At 41.6% G+C, this 23,476-nt stretch overlaps 1 protein-coding gene across 2 annotated transcripts in view; it reads left to right on the forward strand.

The window, feature by feature from the left end:
* The window catches only part of LOC136486528 (anthocyanidin 5,3-O-glucosyltransferase-like), a 159,618-nt gene extending 146,666 nt beyond the window's left edge, over nt 1-12,952 (forward strand). Inside the window, exons 2-9 of one of the 2 annotated variants that reach the window (XM_066483437.1) lie at nt 3,471-3,537; nt 5,101-5,217; nt 5,330-5,597; nt 5,991-6,369; nt 6,567-6,788; nt 9,159-9,291; nt 12,190-12,438; nt 12,546-12,952. In XM_066483437.1, the coding sequence (XP_066339534.1) occupies nt 5,116-5,217; nt 5,330-5,597; nt 5,991-6,369; nt 6,567-6,788; nt 9,159-9,291; nt 12,190-12,438; nt 12,546-12,842 (1,650 nt within the window). In that variant the 5' untranslated portion in view covers nt 3,471-3,537; nt 5,101-5,115 and the 3' untranslated portion in view covers nt 12,843-12,952. Of the gene's footprint in view, nt 1-3,470; nt 3,538-5,100; nt 5,218-5,329; nt 5,598-5,990; nt 6,370-6,566; nt 6,789-9,158; nt 9,292-12,189; nt 12,439-12,545 lie in introns of those variants that run through there. The other variant, XR_010766861.1, reaches the window with a different exon arrangement.
* The last annotated feature ends 10,524 nt before the right edge of the window (nt 12,953-23,476 follow it).

Below are 23,476 nucleotides of genomic sequence, written 5' to 3' on the forward strand. Positions count from 1 at the left end.
CTGATTCTACTTCCAGCATGAACCTCTGCTTGAGAACCCATATCTCTTTTATGACAATGCCATGTTCTTTAGCAATCCATTGCCCACCAATGCTGTTGTCTGCTTGCCCTTTTTTATTTTTGTTCCCTTTGCCCACGAGTTGGCTATTTGCCTTTGATGCAAGCCATATTGTTTAATTGATTGCTTTATTTTAAACATCTGATATCACAAAAAGAACATCGATTTTCATCAGGAGGAAATATATGTAGATGCACAGTTGTCATGGCTTAAGTGTAACGGCATGTGTGTTCAGACGATTATAAAATAATATTACTGTTTATCAAATAATTATTAGTATTTTGGCAGACTTTTATTTCATTATAGCGTGACTCTGAGATAATTTATAGTACAAGCTGTTGGACAAGTTCGTCATTTATTGATTACATGTGCCAACATTTTAGGTTTCTTTGTCAAGTAGCTGAGTGTTTTTACTCTGCATATCACATCTCTATCTGAACTTATTGTACCTTGTACAGGTTTCATTTTCATGTAGACATGCAAAAAATGGGCTGATGGTGGATCTAGGGTCCCTATAATTCAGAAGATTAAGGCAGATAAAGTTTCACTAGGTTGCAGCTGCTGTCGTCTGTTGGTATCTACTGCTGATTCCAGTCATTGGAATGCGTAGACATGACAATATAATTTTGTTCTATAACTTGCGTTGTTCTTGCTGAGCCTTCATGTAGTCATTTTACTTCTAGTGCACATTTTTTTTATTTACTCAGCATTCAAAAGAAACGTATATTATCGGAGCTCAATCTCGCATAATCTAACCTGATAACTTGATCAATCTGGTTCGAATTCAAGTCAGACCTTGAATATGTTTCTATTTCTTTACATGAATGTGTGCTGTCTTCATTCCACAGAGCAAAGGGAGTATATTGAATGGCAACTGCGCACTAGCAGTGATGTTATTGTTACTACACCTGCGCACTAGCACCCAAAATGACGTGTGATGTTCTTGTTACATGCATGGGTGCGAACATGAATCTTACACGTTTAGTCCCGATTCCATCATCCGATCCGTAGGGAGGTGATCCTAAAATAGGAAAAAATTGTTAGGGTCCAGCAAACACAGATTAAGTATTTGATTATATGGGCTTATGACAGTAGTGAGTACTGCTATAATGTAACCCATATGGGTCTTATTCCTCTTGAAATCAATATGTGATGGTGTTTCCATAGAGGGATATATGCCAAGGTTTTAGTTGTTTGAATTCCATTTACATTGGTTTTGTTGCAGCCCTGTTGCATTGCATTGCACTTGATCGTCAGATGGCCTCACTGATGAATCCCTTGCCAAGCCTTCTTCTGTACAACAAGGGTAACCAACCAAATCCTCAAAAAGAGATGTGGTATCTCCTGTTGCTTCAAGAAGGTGAAAATTGTGGAATAGTCTTATATATTAGCCACAGAGTTGAAGTGTATCAGCAATGTCACAAGTTGGACTTCACATGCCTACACTGAATGAACGGTTGTCAACCATCCATACAATATAGTACCTATACATACTGTCCTTATTATGTGTTTTAGTAGACTTTTTTTTTTAAAGTTATGTTAGAGCACAGCAACGCCATCAAAACAGCACCAATCCTAGTCATATGCATGTTAGCAAAACCCAGCATAGGAAAAGAAAAACTAAGGGAGTGTTGTTCTTCACCATCTTAGGGCACCAATGGAAGCCTTCTTATTCATCAGTGAGGCCATCATGCATTGTTCATGTTCAGTCATCATGCTTGCTAGTGCATTTTTCATGTTCAGTCATCATGCTTGCTAGTGCATTGTTCATGTTCAGTCATCATGCTTGCTAGTGCATTTTCATTGAGTTACATCCATGCATTGTTCATGTTCAGTCATCATGCTCGCTAGTGCGAGATTTATCTCATAATAAAAAGAAAGGGATCGGAACACTAGCCATCAACCAGTGCATTTCACTCCAGAGATTATTCTGGTTGCACTCAATGCAAGGTAAACGACTACATGAACTGAATATTAAAAGTAGTGCAAATTGTTATATGATTCATATATGCAGACTTGTATGAAAATGGTAAAAAAAGGAATGTTAGCTATAGCTGAGGTAACATTTAACAACGAACTTAGCGTATCTCAGCTGGTTGGGCTCCTTGTGGCGGAACCTGCCTACCCGGGTTCAAGTCCTCGACATATATGGGTGCACGCATTTTCCCGGATTTATTCCAGGATTAATGTCGCTATTCTTTCAGTGGTAGGCGACGTACCCGTTGATAGCGACGCGCCTGTAGTGACCTCGTCAATTTCGAGATTTGTTGGTCCAACTCAGTTCTTCGAAGGTTCTCATAGGGGTAGGGTTTGGGTCCGTGCATTCATAGGGTTAGTGTGCGCTCGTGCATGTAAACATTTGCTTCTGTGACTTGGTCTCGCAAAAAAAGAGATAACATTTAACATCCCTGCAAAAAATTTGACCAATAATTTCAGTTATGGCGAGGCTAGTATATGTTGTACTGCCTCCATTTTTGTGGAATGCATTAGGATTTCAAAACATTTTTAATGCTAATAATTATGCTTAGTGTGAAATATTTGTCACACGGTAGATAGATAGATAGATAGATAGATAGACAGACAGACAGACAGACAGATGACGCGGATAGCTTGCATTAAGAAGTTGAAAGTTAGTGGGATGACATGACTGACATGACTATTAGTGGAAGATGATGTGGGTGCCTTGCATGTTGAGATAGAACTTGAGATGACGTGGATAACTTGTATTAAGAGGTTGGAAGTTAGTGACATGACTTTGCATTTTAGGTTGGAAATTAGTGACATGATATGGCTATTAGTGGAAGATGATGTGGATGCCTTGCATGTTGAGATAGAACTTGAGATGACTTGGATAGCTTGCATTAAGAGGTTGGAAGTTAGTGACATGACTTTGCATTTTAGGTTGGAAGTTAGTGACATGACATGGCTATTAATGGAATATGATATGGATGCCTTGCATGTTGAGATAGAACTTGAGATGACGTGGATAGCTTGCATTAAGAGGTTGGAAGTTAGTGACATGACTTTGCATTTTAGGTTGGAAGTTAGTGGCATGATATGCTATTAGTGGAAGATGATGTGGATGCCTTGCATGTAGAGATAGAACTTGAGATGACGTGGATTGCTTGCATTAAGAGGTTGGAAGTTAGTGGGATGATATGACTATTAGTGGAAGATGATGTGAATGCCTTACATGTTGACATAGAACTTGAGATGACGTGGATAGCTTGCATTAAGAGGTTGGAAGTTAGTGACATGACTTTGCATTTTAGGTTGGAAGTTAGTGATATGACATGGCTATTAGTGGAAGATGATGTGGATGTCAGACAGACAGATAGATAGATAGACAGACAAACAGATATTTGGCTCTCGCTCACTATATATATGCACTCGCTCCACCTCTTGGGCCTCAGATCATCTACAACTGAGAAGGAGCACTGCTGGTAGAAGCCCTGATTCTCTTCCCTCGCATCCGGCACGGTAAGTACCCCCTTACCCCCAACGACCATATGCAACTCAACAATTAGAACGCATTTCATTGATTGTAGATGTTGTTCTATTTCTTGGTGATGTTTATATTTTTATCGATCTATATCTATTAGCTTCTCTTTGGGGGCTTCCGTAACAACAGAAAACATATGCATGTAGTTTTGAATTTGTTGTCTACTCCGTAATAAGGAACGGCACCTACTAGCTACCTATTTTCCTGAGCACTGCTCGCACGGAATTCACCCAAAGACCACCAGATCCACAGAACTAATAACACAAGATGTAAGTTCACAACGTTCTGGCCTGCAGGCAGCTCGTTTAAGCATCCAACCAACATCAAAACAAATTCGCGCGCGCGCTCAGCCGCCCACAGACACACACGCGATGTCTTCCACACACAGCTAAAATACAAGTTTTTGTAGCATCATCCTGTAGATACGAAACAAATGCATGCCACAATTAGCCATACAAGAACATCCTGCAAACCCGACAAGCACCATCAGCCAAATAGTCACCTACAACTGTCCTGGCTGTTGGAAGTATCATCCTGCATTAATATTTTAAAGCTAAAGTAATATTGATTATCATGAAGAAAAATTATAATGGGAGATATTACCTTGTTTGTGGTTTTTTATTTCTCTTTATAAACGATGGACCTGTTTGGGAGCCATTTTTGCAGCGACTATAGTAGTTGCGGCTGCAACCCCATCTCACATATTACTGTACAAGCAAGGGCTGCAGATGCTACAGTGGATGCAGTGAACATGATATTCTTCGTGTATTTACTATTTACAATCGAGATCTATTTCTTTTTCCCCTTCTTCACGCCCTTCTTAACCGCTGGCACGACCAAGATTCTAATGCTAGATCTTGTTGTGGCTTTAGATAGTGTTACCCACAATTAGCCATACAAGAACATTGGTTCCGACAATAAAGCATGACATTAGGGATAATTTACCCTAGTGCTAGCGACGGAAGGGCTAACCGAGATAGAGCTCTTGATCAATATTATTTTAGCTATTTGTCGACGTATAAGATGATGTTTGTCAATAGTTGCTATATGTCGACGGTACAAATGAGTTTATGAGGAGCTGAGTTAATGGAGGCCATCAGAATAGCTCTGCCCAAAGTAGCCAGTTGTGTATGCCTGCGTTCACATAGTGGACTAGGCCAAACACAGGAGTAAAAAAATATATGGTTGTATTTGCATGGATTAAGGAAGAAAGGTCAAACATTGGATTTCTTTGATACTTATACACTGCAATTATTGGAACAGTGTTCAATTTCAAACTTCATTCAAGCAACCAATCAATCAGATTAATCTAAAAATAACTTGATAAACATGATGCAACTATATAATGTTTGAAATATTTTGAACCTAAATTAGTTTTTAATAAGATGGTTAACTTATAGTTATCATCAGAATTTTTTGCTAAGAGCACTTTCATTTTAATTTGTGCATTGTACAATAAGACATGTATGATTATTTGATTACCTTTTCTTTGAAACTAATAAGATAACCTTTCGTTCCCATGTGATGCATGTGTTCCATAGAGAAGAAAAGGTGTCATGGGAGACCAGGACCCTAAACGGCCATCAATAAGGACACTGGAGGAAAGTAAATGGACTGAATACTTCATGCAGCTTAGCCCTTTACCTTGCTCTAGCCAGGTAGAAAAAACATAAATCCATATACACATACAATTTTCTTTATGTTAATCTTCTCACAAAATTGCATTGGCTGTTTCTTTTATTTTAATTGTTAATCATCACCTGTCAAAAGCCCGACCATAGGATTATGGATAGGCGGGATGAACTTGTGTGGAAGGTTCGATGCATGATCCAAGGGTTTATAAGGAACACAGAAGATTTGCTTCTAGGAATGAAGACTGTTGATGCCTTGCAACGCCTTGGCCTTGGCTACCATTTTGAGGAGGACATTTCCAAATTCATGCATATTCTTAGTAGAACTCCAGTGGGGGCAGATGACTTGTCTACACTCGCCCTCCAATTCCGTCTATTGAGACAGCATCACTACGACGTTGCTTCTGGTAGTTATGATATATATCATGAACATTATTACTTACATTAATTTCTGCAAATGGATAAGCAATGAGTTTACTTGTTCTAGGTATTAGAGATCTCTAATGAAGTACCTATATCAATTAAAATATTTACTTATCATGTAGATTCATGTACTAACATTTGGTAATAGATTTTATTGCATACATTAATTATTTTTGCCAATAGAACCGGAAGCAATAAAATCTATTACCAAATGTTAGTACATCAACTAGCCTATTGGCAAAAGTAATTAATGTATGCAATAAAATCTATTACCAAATGTTAGTACATCAACTATATGGACACCTACAAAATAGGTTTATACAAGCAAAACATTCCAAATACATTTAATTAATTTGTAATAATATTGTTGTATGTAGAAATTTTCAACAACTTCATGGATGAGAATGGCGACTTCAAAGACACTCTGCGATCTAATGTTGATGGTTTGCTCAGTCTGTACGAGGCAGCTCACCTTGGTAAAAGTGATGAGGATTTGCTCAGGAAGGCAACAATCTTTACCAAGGACTGCCTATCATCCCTAGTAAACGGTGGCCAACTGCCCAAGCCCGTCCTCCAGGAAGTGTTGCATGCACTAGATTTACCAACTCAGCGGAGAATAAAGAGGCTTGAGGCCAAGCTCTACATCTCCATCTACGAGGATGGTGATGAAAGTAATCAGGATATAGTTGAGCTTGCTAAGCTTAACTTTCACATCTTGCAGCAAATGCACCGTGATGAAGTCAGGACCATCTCACTGTGAGTAGAGAAAATCTTCTATCCGTCAATAACAATAATCTTACATAGGTAGCCAAGGGATCAATCAAAAAGCAAAAAATATGAAACTGCTTGCCCCTATTTGACACTTTGACGATGGAAGATGCATTTATGTTAGAGATTACATAGATTAATTAATTGCACAATATGGCGACTTTTAATTCAACTTCTTATTGAAGGTGGTGGTACAAGGACCTAAATCCTAGTAGCCTTGGTCCGTATATGCGAAAACGCCCAGTTGAGTGCTACTATTGGGCTTTGGGTATTTTCTATGAACCCCAGTATGCTAAGGCACGGATGGTGTTAGCAAAACTGTTGACATTATTGACGATGTTTGATGACATATTCGATTCATATGGAACCATGGAAGAGGTTCATCTGTTTAACCAAGCAGTCCAAAGGTGTGTTCTTGGAACTTCATCACCATATATTATGACCACTCAAATTGTTTATGCATCGTAGCAGAACTAAAAAAAGAAGGAAAGTCAAAAATGTTTTTTCATGCAAAGATGGTTTGATTGAAGCATCAATAGCAACTAAGCTTTCAAGCTTGGCATTTTTTATAATTCAACGATTCGATCCAAACAACATGTTTAGTCATATTTTTATTTGTCTTCTCTAACAATGTGCCAAGTTTAGGAATGCCGTTCAATAAATCAACAAAAGAGGTTTCTACCTCATTGTTATTCTTGCTTCCAAAATCAACATAGTTGATGGAAACCTTGCTACTTGCTATCAGATGCAACTTTTGGTGTCTGGTATGGACACCATTCTTAGATCACAAGCCCATGGTCACATTATAGATTTTCCACAAGAGTATTCCAGGTGTTTCTATGGTAACCATAAGGATCAACAACGAACTGATATGTGGTTTTCTAGTTAACCCAACAGATCTATCATAACCTGTAGTGCAGATTTTCTAGGGCATGACTTGTAGTGAGATTGTTGTTGTCTATGGAGGCATCGCTAAAGCTGGGCCAAGGAAAAAAATTGTCAAGTCCCTTCATCACATATATATAGCAAAGTCAATCCGAATATAGAAACTCATTAACTAAACTAAAAGGTTATATGTAAACAGGGATCCCCTTATGTCCAGAGCAAAGACCAGCACGTGTAAACTTCCTTGCAAAATGTGATACAATGCACCACCTTCAAAAAATTTAACTAAAGCTCAATCACTATTTAAATTAATGCTTGGTCACGTGGCATCGTTGGCATGGAAAACATTTCTACGTAGGTACGACACGAACACAAATTGCTAAGCCATGTGGAAACAGTAGATCTTGGCCATTGGGAAGCTCTAGTCTTTGTGAGGAGAGTGACTTGGAGAGATAATGATGGGGCTCCAAGCATTCTGGGATTTCTGCAGCAAAAAAAAAAAAAAAAAAGAAAAAAAGAAAAATTTAAGGTGTCTTCGATTCATTAGCAAGCAAGAGTAGCCTCTCTTTTAGCGAGCTAGAAGCCAAGCCAGCGGGGTTACTTACCATGGGGCTGCACATGTGACTAGACTGGGCTCATTTGAGCAGGATGGATGGCCTTGTTTGATCCATCCAACGTGCCTATTAGGTCCAGCTGCAGAATGAATTGTTTATTGGATGCCCAGCTACAGGTCAGTAGTGCTTTCTCTCTCTCTCTCTCTCTCTCTCTATATATATATATATATATATAGACACACAGTTATGCATGCTTAGATCGTCTTAGAGGGATAACGGAACCCCCGACCACTTTGGGCTTTTCTAATGTGACATTCCACATGGTTACAAGAACAACAGGTGGAAAATTCCTGGCTGACGGCAATAAATTTCAGTGTATAGTTGGAGAAACTCTGCCAACTGTTCTTCAAATCATAGTACCTTTTGTAGAGCAATTAGATCTAGAGAATTGACCGAGTCTGCACAAATGCCTCACTGTCAACTGGTACATTTTATACCACTGAAACATAGTAACATCATGGAATAAATCCAAGAAGATGTCACCTTTGGTGCTAAGTCGACGACTTGAACTTTTGGTGAATCTAACCATCTGAGCTACACTCAATTTGCCAGCCAACTATTTATTAAATAATGAAAATAGTGCTATATTTTGTTCAGATTTATTTTTTTAAGATAAGTTACCAAAAAGATTGTGCCATTTTTGCATGTAGTGCATAAAGTCACTGTCACTTATTACATCATCCAAGAGTTGGATTATCTGAAATATGTAGAACAGAGCAAGACATGGATTACAATATCAGCCACATTGAAACTAGTACCTATTCTGAGCCACGACCACCATAGCTATTACCTTCATGGCATGGAGTGTCGCCAATATCATGTCGCTTTAACTCTTTCCACAGAAATGTCAAAATTTTTTGCTCCTAGGGTGATTATCAGTTTATTATTAAATGCAATATCATTTTCACATAACCATATGGCCCAAAAGAGAGCAGTCACCCTCACTAAGGCTGCATTGAGCATGGTCTATGGCAATTTTAACTAGATGACAAATAGAATTACTAGCAAATAACATATAAGTAAGAAATATATGTTGAACGTTATGATTACAAAAGTAACAATGTGGACATCCATTCCAATTTCTTTTGAATAGTCTATCTTTAGCCAAGATGGTGCCTCTTCCCATATACAACAGAAGACCTTAATTTGAGTGAGTGTGAGTCTTAACTTCCTACCCATTTTGTTTTAATAAGAGCTGGATTGCATCGAATGGACTACAGTCTTTCAGATTTAATTGCGGCTATGTCACTTACTATTGTTGTGGTTTTCAACAAATAGTTGGAACGAAGAAGCTGCTAAACAGATTGGGGACTGCTACTGGTATTTAATTTTCCATATTTCCAAGACTCTCGAAGAATTTGTGTCAAACGATGGTGCTTCACCCGTGGCAATTGACTGTTTCAAGGAAACTGTAAGTACAAAGTTCATGACATATGCATACAAAACATCCGGTTTGTAGTTTATTCAGGGTAGGCACTCCAAATCAACAGTAACTGAGTAGCTAACCTATGTAATTTTCCTACTTTGATTTATTTGAAATGTATCTTAAGATGATATGCTCTTTCAGAAAATGTCTTAATCTTCACCTCATATACAGTATTAAAAATTTGAATATATATGTTAAATAACAAATTTTTAGTACACTTTGATTTCTCACATGCTACCTAGTCATGAATTTCATTTTGATTGAAGAAGTCTTCACTTATTCCAATTTGACTAAAAACATTGTTAAAACACACATGGTTTTGTGAAACCCGTTTGTGAAGAAGCATATTGTTTATAATTGTGGGGTTTTAGTTATGTATACAAATTTATGATTTATGCCCTTTTATTACAACCTATTTATGTTGTAATAACACATTGGTGTATAATTAAGATATTTTTGTCAAACAGTACTATATGAAACATTTTTGGAGACGAAAACTTTGTATTAACAGAGATGGGTAGCGAGGCGAGCCTAGTTTCCAGAAAACTCCAAAACAAAAAATTAGGGTGTTTGAGGAATCGAACCAACGTTAACGCCTCTCTACCACTACACCACACACTCATTTATTTTTATACATATATAGGATGGTATCTTTTTATATCAAGATTTTGTAATCTTATATTTTGGCTGCTCAATAAACTCAAATAAAAAAATTCAACTACAAAGTTTTAAATCTTGTCAAGCACTAAAGTTTATTATTATAGGATGTGTCTACATCGGAGATTGTTTGAGAAATTCAAAATTTTGAATCTCAAAACATGTGAATTTAACACAAATATTTGAGATACTAAAATTCTTCAAATCTAAAACTTATCAACAAGAAATGTAGATCAGGTGGGTCACTACAACTTTGGAATAAACTATGTGAACATTTAAGATCATTTATAAATTCTAATAGGGCTACCGAATTAGCAGTACTGTGCTTTCGAGATCTTTATTGTGGGGTCATAGTATACAAATTTCTTATGGGACTCTTCCCTTTGCAATTCCTATCATGAATGCGGCGCTTGTAGTTTCTTATTTGCTTGATTAACGTGTGATCAGTGACGCATGAATTTGTATGGAAATGAAAAGTTTATTACATTATTTCTTGTACCAAATTGTCATCTGATGTTAATGGGTAGAAAATACTTTACATCTAACAATGATTCACTCCTCTTAACTACAGTATCAATATCACCAGTTCTATGACACTATAATCATGCCAAATTTCATTACACATACATGAACACTAAGACCTTTATATTATGGGCATCAATCTGTCTGAGGTCTCATGCAAACCTAAATCTGATGGACTGAATAAGTAACAAATTGTGGCAACCGAAACTTTCCTCCATATGTATGCATATAGAATGACATAGATGCAATCATGATTGAAAATTATGGCACATACAAAATAAAATCCTAAAATACAATTAAGACACATATGCCACACAAATACATTCTATTTTTTTATGTGTAACTTGATGCACCATCAAACCACAAAATTATTGAGCCATAAGCCATACCTTAACTTAAGTCAGAATACACCTTTTACCTTTCTCTAACTAGGCCCTACCTGGATAGCTAATACTTAACACTATGTTGACTATATAAGTGCATCACCACTCTAGCATGCAGGGGCAACTTGTGCTGGTTAGAAAATCTTGTGCCCTAGCCATAATCTTGCTTGGAGTGTCTCACAAGGTAAAACACTACCAATGGTATCTAGCATTGTGCATTTACTTGATCCCAAATCTAGCCTAACACCAATCGATATGCACACAAGCAGGCATAAACTAACACTAGTGAAGTCTCCAATCTTGTGCAAATTCCTATGATCTTCTATATCTTATTTTTAGCCACATAGAAAATCAAATATGTGTACAAACCTTGCCTTGAGAGCTAGCACCTTCAAGGAAGGTTGAAGTGGTATCTATAGAGCCCACTCAAAAACTAGACGTGTCGGAGTGGAAAAAACTAATAGTTACACATGAACCGATTGTTTTAGTTGTTCCACCACTATTTTCCGGTGGAGATTGTCAGTTGCACCACTAGTACCCATGAGTTATGAGAACAAAAATAGCATGGCGAAATAGAAATGTGAGCTAGCTATTTCCATACAATATTTACATACTGCTCCTCTCATATCTTCATGAAATCTGATCTTGGCCCTTATTTTATTAATGGTATGGTGTTTCGGTACCTCCACTTGCCATGAGACAAATACCTTATATCCAAATTAATCAAATTAGTCCAATTGACTATGATGGCATTGGTCACTAAAATGATATGCATCAAATTAAAAAGGGCCATTGAGGTACAGTATATAAAATGTTTTCTGCAGAAACAAGATTCCAGGTTTATCAAATCAAAATACAATGCACTTAAGTCCTTACATTTGAATATCCGTATGCATATGTCAATTGTTTGAGGACAAATGTGCCTAGTCATGTTCACTGAAAGAAATGAGAATCACATTGTTTCTCTAGAGCTAAAAATAAAATCATCGAAACAAATTGGTAAAAATATTCAAATCCAGGAAGCATAAGGAAATCAACTAGCAATCTGTGAACTGTATGTCTGGACGTCCATAGTTACCACTACATCAAGCTACATGTATTGTTCACTTATTATGAGGACAGTTAAATTATGTGTAGACTGTTCAGCGTGTAGTGTTTTGAAAACTACTAGTTTCAGTAGATCATTAACTAGACCCAAAATTGAATTGGGTCATGCAAAGAATAGGTTTAGTCTACAATTTTTTTTAAGAAACACTTGATGCCAAGCCTTTTGTGTGTCCAACTGATGTGTTTATATTCATTTCATTTTACTCAAATTTAGTTGAAGGAGGGAAGCAAGGCTATGGTACAAGAGTTGGTATGGCGAGAAGAGGGACAAGTGCCAACAGTGCATGAATATCTGAAGCAGGCTGCTGCAGTGAGCATATTGTACTGGCCAATAGCCGTCATATCCTTCGCTGGAATGTTCCCAAGCGATGATGAAATTTTCACATGGGCTCGCTCGTATCCTAAAATTATAGAAAGTTCAACAACCTTGTGCCGCTTGATGGACGATGTTGCCGGACACGAGGTAACAACACACAACCAAGAACACGCTTATCCACACTGACACATACAATCCAGATGCTTATATTATATATACCTCCTCAAGGCTCAAGTGTGTATATAATTTGACAGAATGAGAAAGAAGAAAGAAGCAAGTGTGTTACTGCAGTCGAGTGCTATGTAAGGGAGCATGGTGTCACTGTTCAAGAAGCAAAACAAGCAATGATCTGCCTTGTAGAGGAGCACTGGAGGTGCATCAATCAGGAATTATTCAAAAGGGATCAAGCAGTACCAGTTGCACTGCTAGATCCGATGTTAGACCTTGTGCGTGTGATGGAGGAGGTGTACAAAGGAGTTGACATGTACACCAAGTGCTCTGGAGTGGCAGACCCAATACATAAGCTCCTCAACGAGTGTGTCGAACATTGAGGACAATTGCTGGTGACTGGAACAATGCATGTACAGGCATGCTTTCCGTATATTGCTGTGTGGTCTATCCTACATGTGTAATGCATATTGTGTATGTATGCAAGATCCGTCTATTCAGCGTATACATGACAAACCGTGGCATGCTATATACATAATGCTTTTGTGTGGAGTGCTATACAAGACTCGTATGTTTGTAGTTACAAACCTTTGTGTATGCCATGTTTTCTTCATGCTAGTGTTTGATAATAAATGATTTGGCTTGGGTACACGGAGATGTGTGTAGATATGATTTAAAAGTGTACCCCCCCCCCCCCCACCATATTCCCCTCGTGTGATCCTTCTCCTTAGCATCCGAATCCGATATGTGAAAGGGTTTTCATAGGTGCTTAACCGCGACTACATAGTGGTTGCTGATGACAACTAGAAACCTTTCCATTAGAACCACATGTTAAAGGGTTTTCATAGGCGCTTAACCGCTTGCATGGACATGGCATTTTCAAAGGTCATTCCCTTTATGTCTCTAAAAGCTATTTAATTTTTTATTTTTATTAAGTTGAGTTTGTCAATGAAATTTATGGAGGGGTATATATATAGTGTCTATATCCATTTGTAGTAACATTTTGTAAAATGTTAGCAAACTTTTTTGGTATACACATTTAGATATAAACCATTATAATTTTTCTTGTGGAGTATAAGTGAAAAAGATGTCCCATGATTTATTACAGACCTGATTGTTCGTTCTTATAGAAGTTTTGGAGGAAGAACATGATGCATTTATATATTAACTTGGGTGAACTCCTCTGCCTATCATGATGTGGCTTGGGTGCACATCGGATATATATTTTGTTCAGAGGGTCAAGCAGATAAGTGGATCGTTTGGTTTGGGGTATTGCAACAAATCTTTTCTGTTGTATTATTAGGTTTCGCATAGTTGAAAAATATTTCATACTAAGCATAATTATTAGCATTAAAAATGTTTTGAAATCCTAATGCATTCTACAAAAATGGAGGTAGTACAACATATACTAGCCTCGCCATAACTGAAATTATTGGTCCAAATTTTTGCAGGGATGTTAAATGTTACCTCTTTTTTTTGCGAGACCCAGTCACACAGGCAGACGTTCACATACACGAGTGCACACTTACCCCTATGAATGCACGGACCACACCCTACCCCCATGATAACCTCCGAAGAACTGAGTTGGACTGGCAAATCTCGAAATTGACGAAGTCACCACAGGCGCGTCGCTATCGATGGGTACGTCGCCTACCACTGAAAGAATAGCGTCGTTAATCCTGGAATAAATCCAAAAAAATGCGAGTACCCATGTATGTCGAGGACTTGAACCCGGGTAGGCAGGTTCCACCACAAGAAACCCAACCAGCTGAACTACGCTCAGTTCGTTGTTAAATGTTACCTCAGCTATAGCTAACATTCCTTTTTTTTACCATTTTCATACAAGTCTGCATATTTGAATCATAACAATTTGCTCTACTTTTAATATTCAGTTCATGTAGTCGTTTACTTTGCATTGAGTGCAACCAGAATAATCTTTCTGGAGTGAAATGCACTTGTTGATGGCTAGTGTTCCGATCCCTTTCTTTTTATTTTGAGATAAATCTCGCACTAGCAAGCATGATGACTGAACATGAACAATGCATGGAAGTAACTCAATGAAAATCCTATGTGGAAGCCAGCTAATTAATAAGAAGGCTTCCATTGGTGCCCTAAGATGGTGAAGAACAACACTCCCTTAGTTTTTCTTTTCCTATGCTGGGTTTTGCTAACATGCATATGACTAGGATTGTTGCTGCTTTGATGGCGTTGCTGTGCTCTAACATAACTTTAAAAAAAGTCTACTAAAACACATAATAAGGACAGTATATATAGGTACTATATTGTATGGATGGTTGACAACCGTTCATTCAGTGAAGGCATGTGAAGTCCAACTTGTGACATTGCTGATACACTTCAACTCTGTGGCTAATATATAAGACTATTCCACAATTTTCTCCTTCTTGAAGCAACAGGAGATACCACATCTCTTTTTGAGGATTTGGTTGGTTACCCTTGTTGTACAGAAGAAGGCTTGGCAAGGGATTCATCAGTGAGGCCATCTGACGATCAAGTGCAATGCAATGCAACAGGGCTGCAACAAAACCAATGTAAATGGAATTCAAACAACTAAAACCTTGGCATATATCCCTCTATGGAAACACCATCACATATTGATTTCAAGAGGAATAAGACCCATATGGGTTACATTATAGCAGTACTCACTACTGTCATAAGCCCATACAATCAAATACTTAATCTGTGTTTGCTGGACCCTAACAATTTTTTCCTATTTTAGGATCACCTCCCTACGGATCGGATGATGGAATCGGGACTAAACGTGTAAGATTCATGTTCGCACCCATGCATGTAACAAGAACATCACACGTCATTTTGGGTGCTAGTGCGCAGGTGGTAACAATAACATCACTGCTAGTGCGCAGTTGCCATTCAATATACTCCCTTTGCTCTGTGGAATGAAGACAGCACACATTCATGTAAAGAAATAGAAACATATTCAAGGTCTGACTTGAATTCGAACCAGATTGATCAAGTTATGAGGTTAGATTATGCGAGATTGAGCTCCGATAATATACGTTTCTTTTGAATGCTGAGTAAATAAAAAAAATGTGCACTAGAAGTAAAATGACATCATGAAGGCTCAGCAAGAACAACGCAAGTTATAGAACAAATATTGTCATGTCTAGGCAATCCAATGACTGGAATCAGCAGTAGATACCAACAGACTACAGCAGCTGCAACCTAGTGAAGCTTTATCTGCCTTAATCTTCTGAATTATAGGAACCCTACATCCACCGCAGCCCATTTTTTGCATGTCTACTTGAAAATGAAACCTGTACAAGGTACAGTAAGTTCAGATAGAGATGTTATATGCAGAGTAAAAACACTTAGCTACTTGACAAAGAATAACCAACTGGTGGGCAAAGGGAACAAAAATAAAAAAGGGCAAGCAGACAACAGCATTTGTGGGCAATGGATTGCTAAAGAACATGGCATTGTCATAAAAGAGATCTGGGTTCTCAAGGAGAGGTTCGTGCTGGAAGTAGAATCAGAGAACTTTGGATGGGACACACTAAGATTTTCTTTCTAGCTTGCTTTAGTCAGTACAATCTGGAACCTGAAGAGTTCAAAGGGTGGTAACCACATTTTTCTTTCCGAAATATGCAAATGATATACAGAAGGAAAATCAAACAAAATAACTGGGAATAGAGTACAACTTTCTGTCGGATTGTTTTGCTCCGGCAATATCCAGCAACATGATAGCGTAGACGGAATCAGATGGTAACACACGAGACATAGAGATTTATACTGGTTCGGGGTGCGGTGGCGCGCTAAACCCTACTCCAGTGGTGCGGCTGCTCTTGTATTCGTATGCTCAATTACAGGGGCTGTTGCTCCTAGCTACGTAGTAGATTGGAATGGTGGAAGATGGATCCCGAGCCCGAGGTACATACCCTCTTTTATATAGGCAGGAGATGTAGGGTTACAGAGAGGGCGATCGGGCTAAGAGATTGAGTTCCTAGTTTGTTACACGATATGCGCAACAGATTGAACCTAGCTATCGTCCAAATACACCCGCCTTGGTTTGCCTTGACCTCCACGTTGGTTGATCGCGTCAGCCCTTGCAGGCCTCCTCCTTGATGGTTGCTGGGCCAATAGCCTGGTGATGTCACATATACGGGCGGTGCAGGTACCCCTGTCCCATATATCTGAAAGTAGCCCATAGGACTTAATGATAAGCTAGCATGTAGCTTTAGCCCTTGGGACGTCGCAATTCTCATTGCAAGTTCTGCATACTATAAGTACCAGTGAGCACCTTCGGGTGCCGAAGTTTTGAGTAGTGCAACTAGATATACCCAAGCATTTGGGGAGCCAGCATGTTGTCGTTCGAGTATCAAGAGCATTTCTCGGGTAGCGAAAATCTTCTTCAAGCATCAAGTGGGGCGGTGGTACACTATACATCAAGGAACGTAGTTCCCTGGCAGTTGTAAGCGCCTGGCTCGGGTGGTATACCCTATATCGAGAAACATAGTTTCCTAGGCATAGCCCTTCGGGACGTTGTCAACATCACGTTCGGGTGGTAGCCCACGATAACAGGAAGCGTAGCTTCCAGGACGTCCGTAGGCGCCAAGTTAGGGTAAAAACATCGTTGTACTCAGGAAGTTGGTTCCCGACGTATTCCGGCATATAATTAGTGATTGCACATGATTAAGTCCTAGCCATAGAACAATAATGAGGATGGGGTAGATGCACCTCCATCACTCGCGCGTCACTATGCCAGTTGATTTTTAGGGTGACCTAACATAGGTCATTTGTTAATAGACACTAAGGGCGTCATGTTTTTCTTCGAGACCTATTAAGTAACGTGATCTAAATTTTCATGAGCCTCATTAGTGGGAAGAGCGAGGACATTGTCTCGGAGCCCTGAGGCCAATATATCTGTCTCCCGGGTCGAGAACCACTGTGGGCGAATAACGAATGCGTGACTAGCTATGGGTAGTTGCGCATGTTACTCTTTGAGCTGGTAACGGGTGGAACGAGTGAACGTCCACTATCACTGAAAGGAAGTGGCAGGACAAAGCCTGACTAGGGGGGCATGTCATAAAACTGTTTTTCTAGATTCTAGGAGCTCGCACTTTGGTTACAGGCATGAGCCAACCAGTTTTTCGGTTTTCCACAGAGGGGCACACATCTGTTGAAATAAGGTACTTCGAGCTCGTCTGGGTATTGGGAGATTTACGTGACACTGAGTGTTAGAGGTTCTAGGGTCATGCTGGTGACCCTCCTGAATACCCTCGTGACTCTAGAAGGGGTAGGGTTGATAGTGAACGAATCACTACTGCTTACACCTGCTGAGGGGGTGAGCTGGGCCAAGTACTCGATCTGTGTGTCAGTTCACTCGCCTGCACCACCTTAGGTGATGGTGCATTGGGGTTCGAACCATTGGGCCCCATGGCCTCTGTGGTAACGTAGATGGTTTCCTTCTCGACGAAGTTGTGGCATCAGTTTTGGTGGCTCATCTCCCCACACGTTGTGGGGGTATGGCCCCCAAGACATGGGCCGCACCATCGGAGGTGGCCCGGCCCACAAGATCAAGGCGTGCACGGCGCTGCTCGGCGTGCACCACAAGACATTGTATAGTACCAAATAGGATACTTACCTTGTAACCCTACCTCCTCCAGAGTATATAAGGAGAGGTAGGGGTCCCCTAGCGGATAGGCTACATCAAGCTACTTGGTCGTCCAGATCAATACAATACACCAAAGACACAGGACGTAGGGTATTACGTCGATCAGACGGCCCGAACCTGTCTAAATCGTTGTCTCTGCGCCTTGTGTCACCATCTGGTTCCTGATTACGCGCATCCCCACCGACAAATCTACCATCGTGGGATACCCCTCAGTGGACTGCCGATGATATTCTGTCGATAGTTGGCGCGCTAGGTAGGGGTTGTGCGTCCTGTTTCCTTGTCAAACAAGATGGGTTTTTCCGCAGGCTCTTCGTCCCTTCCACAGCCCGGCCAGATCTTCACGGTCGGATCCATCTCATGGGTCATCAACGCTGACGGAGTCAGAGAGCTCCTCGAGCCAGAGCAGATCGGTTCTGCCCCAGCCACCCCTGCACCCACGACTGCAGATCTGATCTCGGAACCACCTCCGAGGTCGTCTTCACCAACAATTCACCGCCCGCCAGGTGTTCGCCGTCAACACCGACCAGACAACACCATACGCCGTCGACCAGACGCTCCGTCCAAAGCTAAGTCACACTTTAATATTTTCCTAAATATTCTCCAATCTCCGTATATCGCCATGATGTTTCTCTGAACTGTTTTCTCCATATTTGCTCTCGAAACGATTTTTCGAACCCTCGAACAGTCCTATTGATGCTCGGACGCCTCCAGAGATGGCCCTGTCTTCGGCTCCTCCCTACACGTGCTATGGGCTCCGCGCTCTGTGTTATGGGTGGTCGGCAGCGGCTCCTTGGTCATGCCTGTTCCTCCTACACGTGCACGGGCTCCATGCTCGACGTTATGGACTATGGGCTAGCTAGGGCTGGAGACTCAGCTACATACTAATTGTTCAGGCGGTTTATATTAAACATAAATATATTTTCACGCCAACTGATCGCCGAACTATTTACGCCGTTTCATCACCATTGCTGATTTTTCTACGGAGTTCATTTATTTGTACATCATGTACTACCCGTTCTACATATTTGTATTGCAGGATCGTCGTCCAGGTGATCGGACCACCTGGTGCTCGGGCTTCTCCACCGATCAACTGGTCGGACCGCTTGGTTCATGGACTCTGTCGCCAACCAGTTGATCGGACTATTTGCCGGTCGCTTCTACTCAATGTTCACTTCGTCGCTGACCAGTCGACCAGGCTGTTCGTCGCTCGTGCTTCATCGCCAGCTACGTCGGTTACTCCTCGGCCCTCAGATTCTTCGTGCTCGAGGACTAAGTGGGCACACTTCACCGTACGGACGTCGTCAGCTACGTTGGTGCTCGGACCTCCTCGGTGCTCGGACATCGCCATCGATGCTGGGTACTCCTCGCTCCTCGGTGCTCGGTCATCGCCAGCGACACCGGGGACTCCTCACTCCTTGGTGCTCGGACGTCGCCGCATACGCCAGGGACTCCTTGCTCCTCGGTGCTTGGACATCGCCAGCGACGCTAGGGACTCGTCGCTCCTCGGTGCTCGGACATCGCCAGTGATGCTGGGGACTCCCTTGCTGCTCGGATCTTGCTACGTCTGGGGTCTTGATACGCACGTGTCAGACGACGTCGGCAAGCTTTCAGACTTCTTTGACCCTGCTACAAGATTCATTCTTCATCTTCCAGTAGGCTCGGGGACTAAGTGGGCACACTTCACCTTGCGGTGAATGTGCTTGTTCTCATCTCGAGGCTATGCCCGAAGACTGGCTGCCTACTCGGCTGGTCTTCTACTTTATGACCCTGGCACCACGTGACTGCGTCACCTACTGTCAGGCTCAGGGACTAGCTATGGGGGTATGGCCCCAAGACATGGGCCGCACCATCGGAGGTGGCCCGGCCCACAAGATCAAGGCGTGCACGGCACTGCTCGGCGTGCACCGCAAGACATTGTATAGTACCAAATAGGATACTTACCTTGTAACCCTACCTCCTCCAGAGTATATAAGGAGAGGTAGGGGTCCCCTAGCGGATAGGCTACATCAAGCTACTTGGTCGTCCAGATCAATACAATACACCAAAGACACAGGACGTAGGGTATTACGTCGATCAGACGGCCCGAACCTGTCTAAATCGTTGTCTCTGCGCCTTATGTCACCATCTGGTTCCTGATTACGCGTATCCCCACCGACAAATCTACCATCGCGGGATACCCCTCGGTGGACTGCCGACGATATTCTGTCGACACACGTTTATCTCGGAAACTGTGCCTCTCGGAGATCATGGGGGCGTAGCCAGGCCTTAACTCCAGCTTTCACTCATGAAGACTGCTAGGATTTCCATCGACCATGTGCATCCCCTGCCTATAAAATAGAGGAAGAGGGAAGGGAAGTTAGTACATCTACATAGTAGCCTTTGCACGCTCACCTTTCTTTGTACAACGCATCTCCTACCATCATCAAATCTTTTCTTCCATCCATGGCTGGAGAGAAGCGTTTGCGAGAGAAACTAGAAGAGGGACCTGCCAAGAGGGGCATGCCCCCCCTCCGCCTGGGCTTGATGGGGTTTTGGTGAGGATAGATCTGTTGTTGACTTCGTAAGGAGGAGTCTGACGCATCTCTTGGTGCAGCGGTTTCTCATTGGCACGCTCGATGCCGTGGCCGAACACCGTCTAGGATGCCCTATTGCTGTCACATCCCTTCGTGACGCAAGCCACGTCACCACTAGGCTCGCCTTCTTCTTCCAACAATGAAGTGCCTAGAGAATGTGAGCACGACATCCACACCGTGAGGGGGGAACTGGCCATGATAGGACAGGTGAAACGATCCATGATTTCCTTGAAGGGAAATCCACAGATTACATCATAATGTGATAGTTCAGGATGACCAAGCTATCACATTATCATTATTCAGTTGATACCACTGTTCATACATCGTAGAATTAGAAGTTTACAAGGTATTATAACGCTTGATAACACACCTAAGTACAACATATACTAGTGGAGACGCACATAGAACGGTGTCAGAGTAGACGTAGCGCATCAGCGGGTGAAGGCTCCTCCTTCATGGGCAATCATCAGAGTCGGCGTAGAATGTCAGCGGGCGTAGATTTTATCTTCTCAATCAAACTTGAGCATAGGAACGAGACCACCTAATCCTTCTAATCTCCATTGTTGTCATCGTAGATGGCATCCGATCCTGCTAAACAATTATCAGTATGATTTGTACTAGCCACTGGCTCCCACCCTATGCTTTGCGTTTGCTTTATGGTAAGTGGAATGCAAGGGTAGAGCAAAAGGCTTATTTGTGGCTGTAGTTTTCCTATGCAAGTTCATTAATATTTTGTAATAGTTCATCAAGTTTTAACCCATCTCATCCACTCATTTACCCATCCCATCACACACATCTCACCACACTCTCACTCTCTAGGCGGCAAGGACGACTCCCTCTCGTGCCTTGCCTCATTGGCTCATGCTGGAATCCAACACCAAAACCCAGGGGGAGAAGAAGAAAGAGCTCCTCTCACTAATCAAGGGAAGCATAGGTCTTAGGAATGTCCATATCTAGGGACACGGCTATACATATAGAGCGATCAACTCTATAGAGCGTGTACACCTAGAACCATAAGATCACCATCATCGATGGTGGCCACCGTCTAGGCTGATACCGGGCTGCCTCCCAACTGGTATGATGCCACCCTGCCACTCAGCCCTATGTCATCCCAAAGTCCACCAGCACGCTGAGACTGTGAGACGTAGTACCAGGCCCTCAAGGTCACTATGTTGTCTTAGGAGGGTGTGAGCCATAAGCATGTACCTCCCTACACTATCACCTATATCTTAGGTAGTAGTGGCACCACCCTAGCTAGTCAACATCTGTCCCCTACCCATTCAAGAACAAGTGGTGTGTATGTAGGGTCCTATGATCCGGTTCTCTCGACATACTAGTCCTTAGGGGGACCAGATAGTATGTCTTCTCAAGTGGGGTTAACCGACACCCCGTGCCTTGACGACACCTCCTCCCCGGGGGCTCACCCCTGTGAGGCATCCTAGGGTCTACTCCACTCACATGTACCCACCACAGGTACCTCTCATAGAGGACCCTTCCGGTAAGATTTGTCCCAAGTACTCATCGTAAAGTCCTGTCCAATCAACTCAACCCTCACCATACACCTAAGACACATGCCAAGATTTCCCCAAGTTATCACTAGTTTTAGCAGCACCATGTGCCTTAGCCACTCACAAACAATCCTCCACCAAGCATCACATCACATATATAATGCGTAGTAGAAGTAAGCAGTAAGTAGTAAGCGAGCATCTAGCCTATCAGCGGGTGTGAAGGGGTAAAGGTTGCGTCAAGGTAGTGGCTTTCAAGCAATTCTACCATGCAACCTATCATAGTTCAATTGCATAAAATAAAGCACTAGCAGCTACATTATTGCATGCCTAAATAGGATTCCACGAGGTTGGGTGGGACGTGGCACCTATCGATTGGTCATCTCTGAGATTCTCAGTGTACTCGTAGCCATTCTCCTAAAAGTCCTGTTGTCATCCGTGTTTCCTTGCCTCCATCGGATTCTGGTTCGACAACGTGATCCTTGATGCTACTACCTCGATAGAGCGACAAACAAGGCAAAAAGCAATCAATGCTCCAAAAAGGCAACAAGACATAGAAGATTGAACAACCTGAAAGAACACCAAGGGAAAAGACTTAGCCCTTGAGGACTATCTGATTCTTGGGCCAAAATAAGGCAGAAGTGGTTGTTTGCTAAGCACAAGCACCAGTCACAACCTAGCCAATACTTCCTAGGTCAATCATGTTGACCTATATGGCTTCAAGAATAATGGCCTAGACTCTAGCTCATCCTAAGCAAACACCACAGAAAACAAGACTATCCCTCACAAAGTGAGTTCGTATCCTTAGGCTTAAAAAGGAGAAAGTCGGCTACGCATGTCCATGTCACATCCTTGATAGAGACGACACTCTAATTGTCGATCGGGTTGACTCGCATGGTTTCGAGAACACAACATAGGCCCTGTTTGGATACTCTAGCACAGCTAGAGGTTAGAGTTAGTTTCTAGCTCAGGACTAGCCCTGAACTAACTCTAGCCTAAGAGATGTTTGGATACAAGGGTTAAAATGATAATAAATGTGCTTTCTAAATCATTGGTGCGGGTGAAAGTAGAGAGAAAACAGTGGACCCCACCTCAAATAGCCTCAACTAGCCCAAATAATCACCTCTTTGGGGGGATAGTTTTTTAGGGTGGGCTAGTTGCAAATAACCCACTCTAGCCCTCCTGTTTGGCTACTTTAGGGCTAGTTGAGCTCCAACTAGCCCAAACTAGCTCTAACCCATGGATCCAAACAGGGCCATAGACCTTTGCTTCGCTAACTAGAAGTGATA

Source organism: Miscanthus floridulus, chromosome 10 (assembly GCF_019320115.1).
Source record: "Miscanthus floridulus cultivar M001 chromosome 10, ASM1932011v1, whole genome shotgun sequence".
In the NCBI taxonomy this organism is placed as follows: Eukaryota; Viridiplantae; Streptophyta; class Magnoliopsida; order Poales; family Poaceae; genus Miscanthus; species Miscanthus floridulus.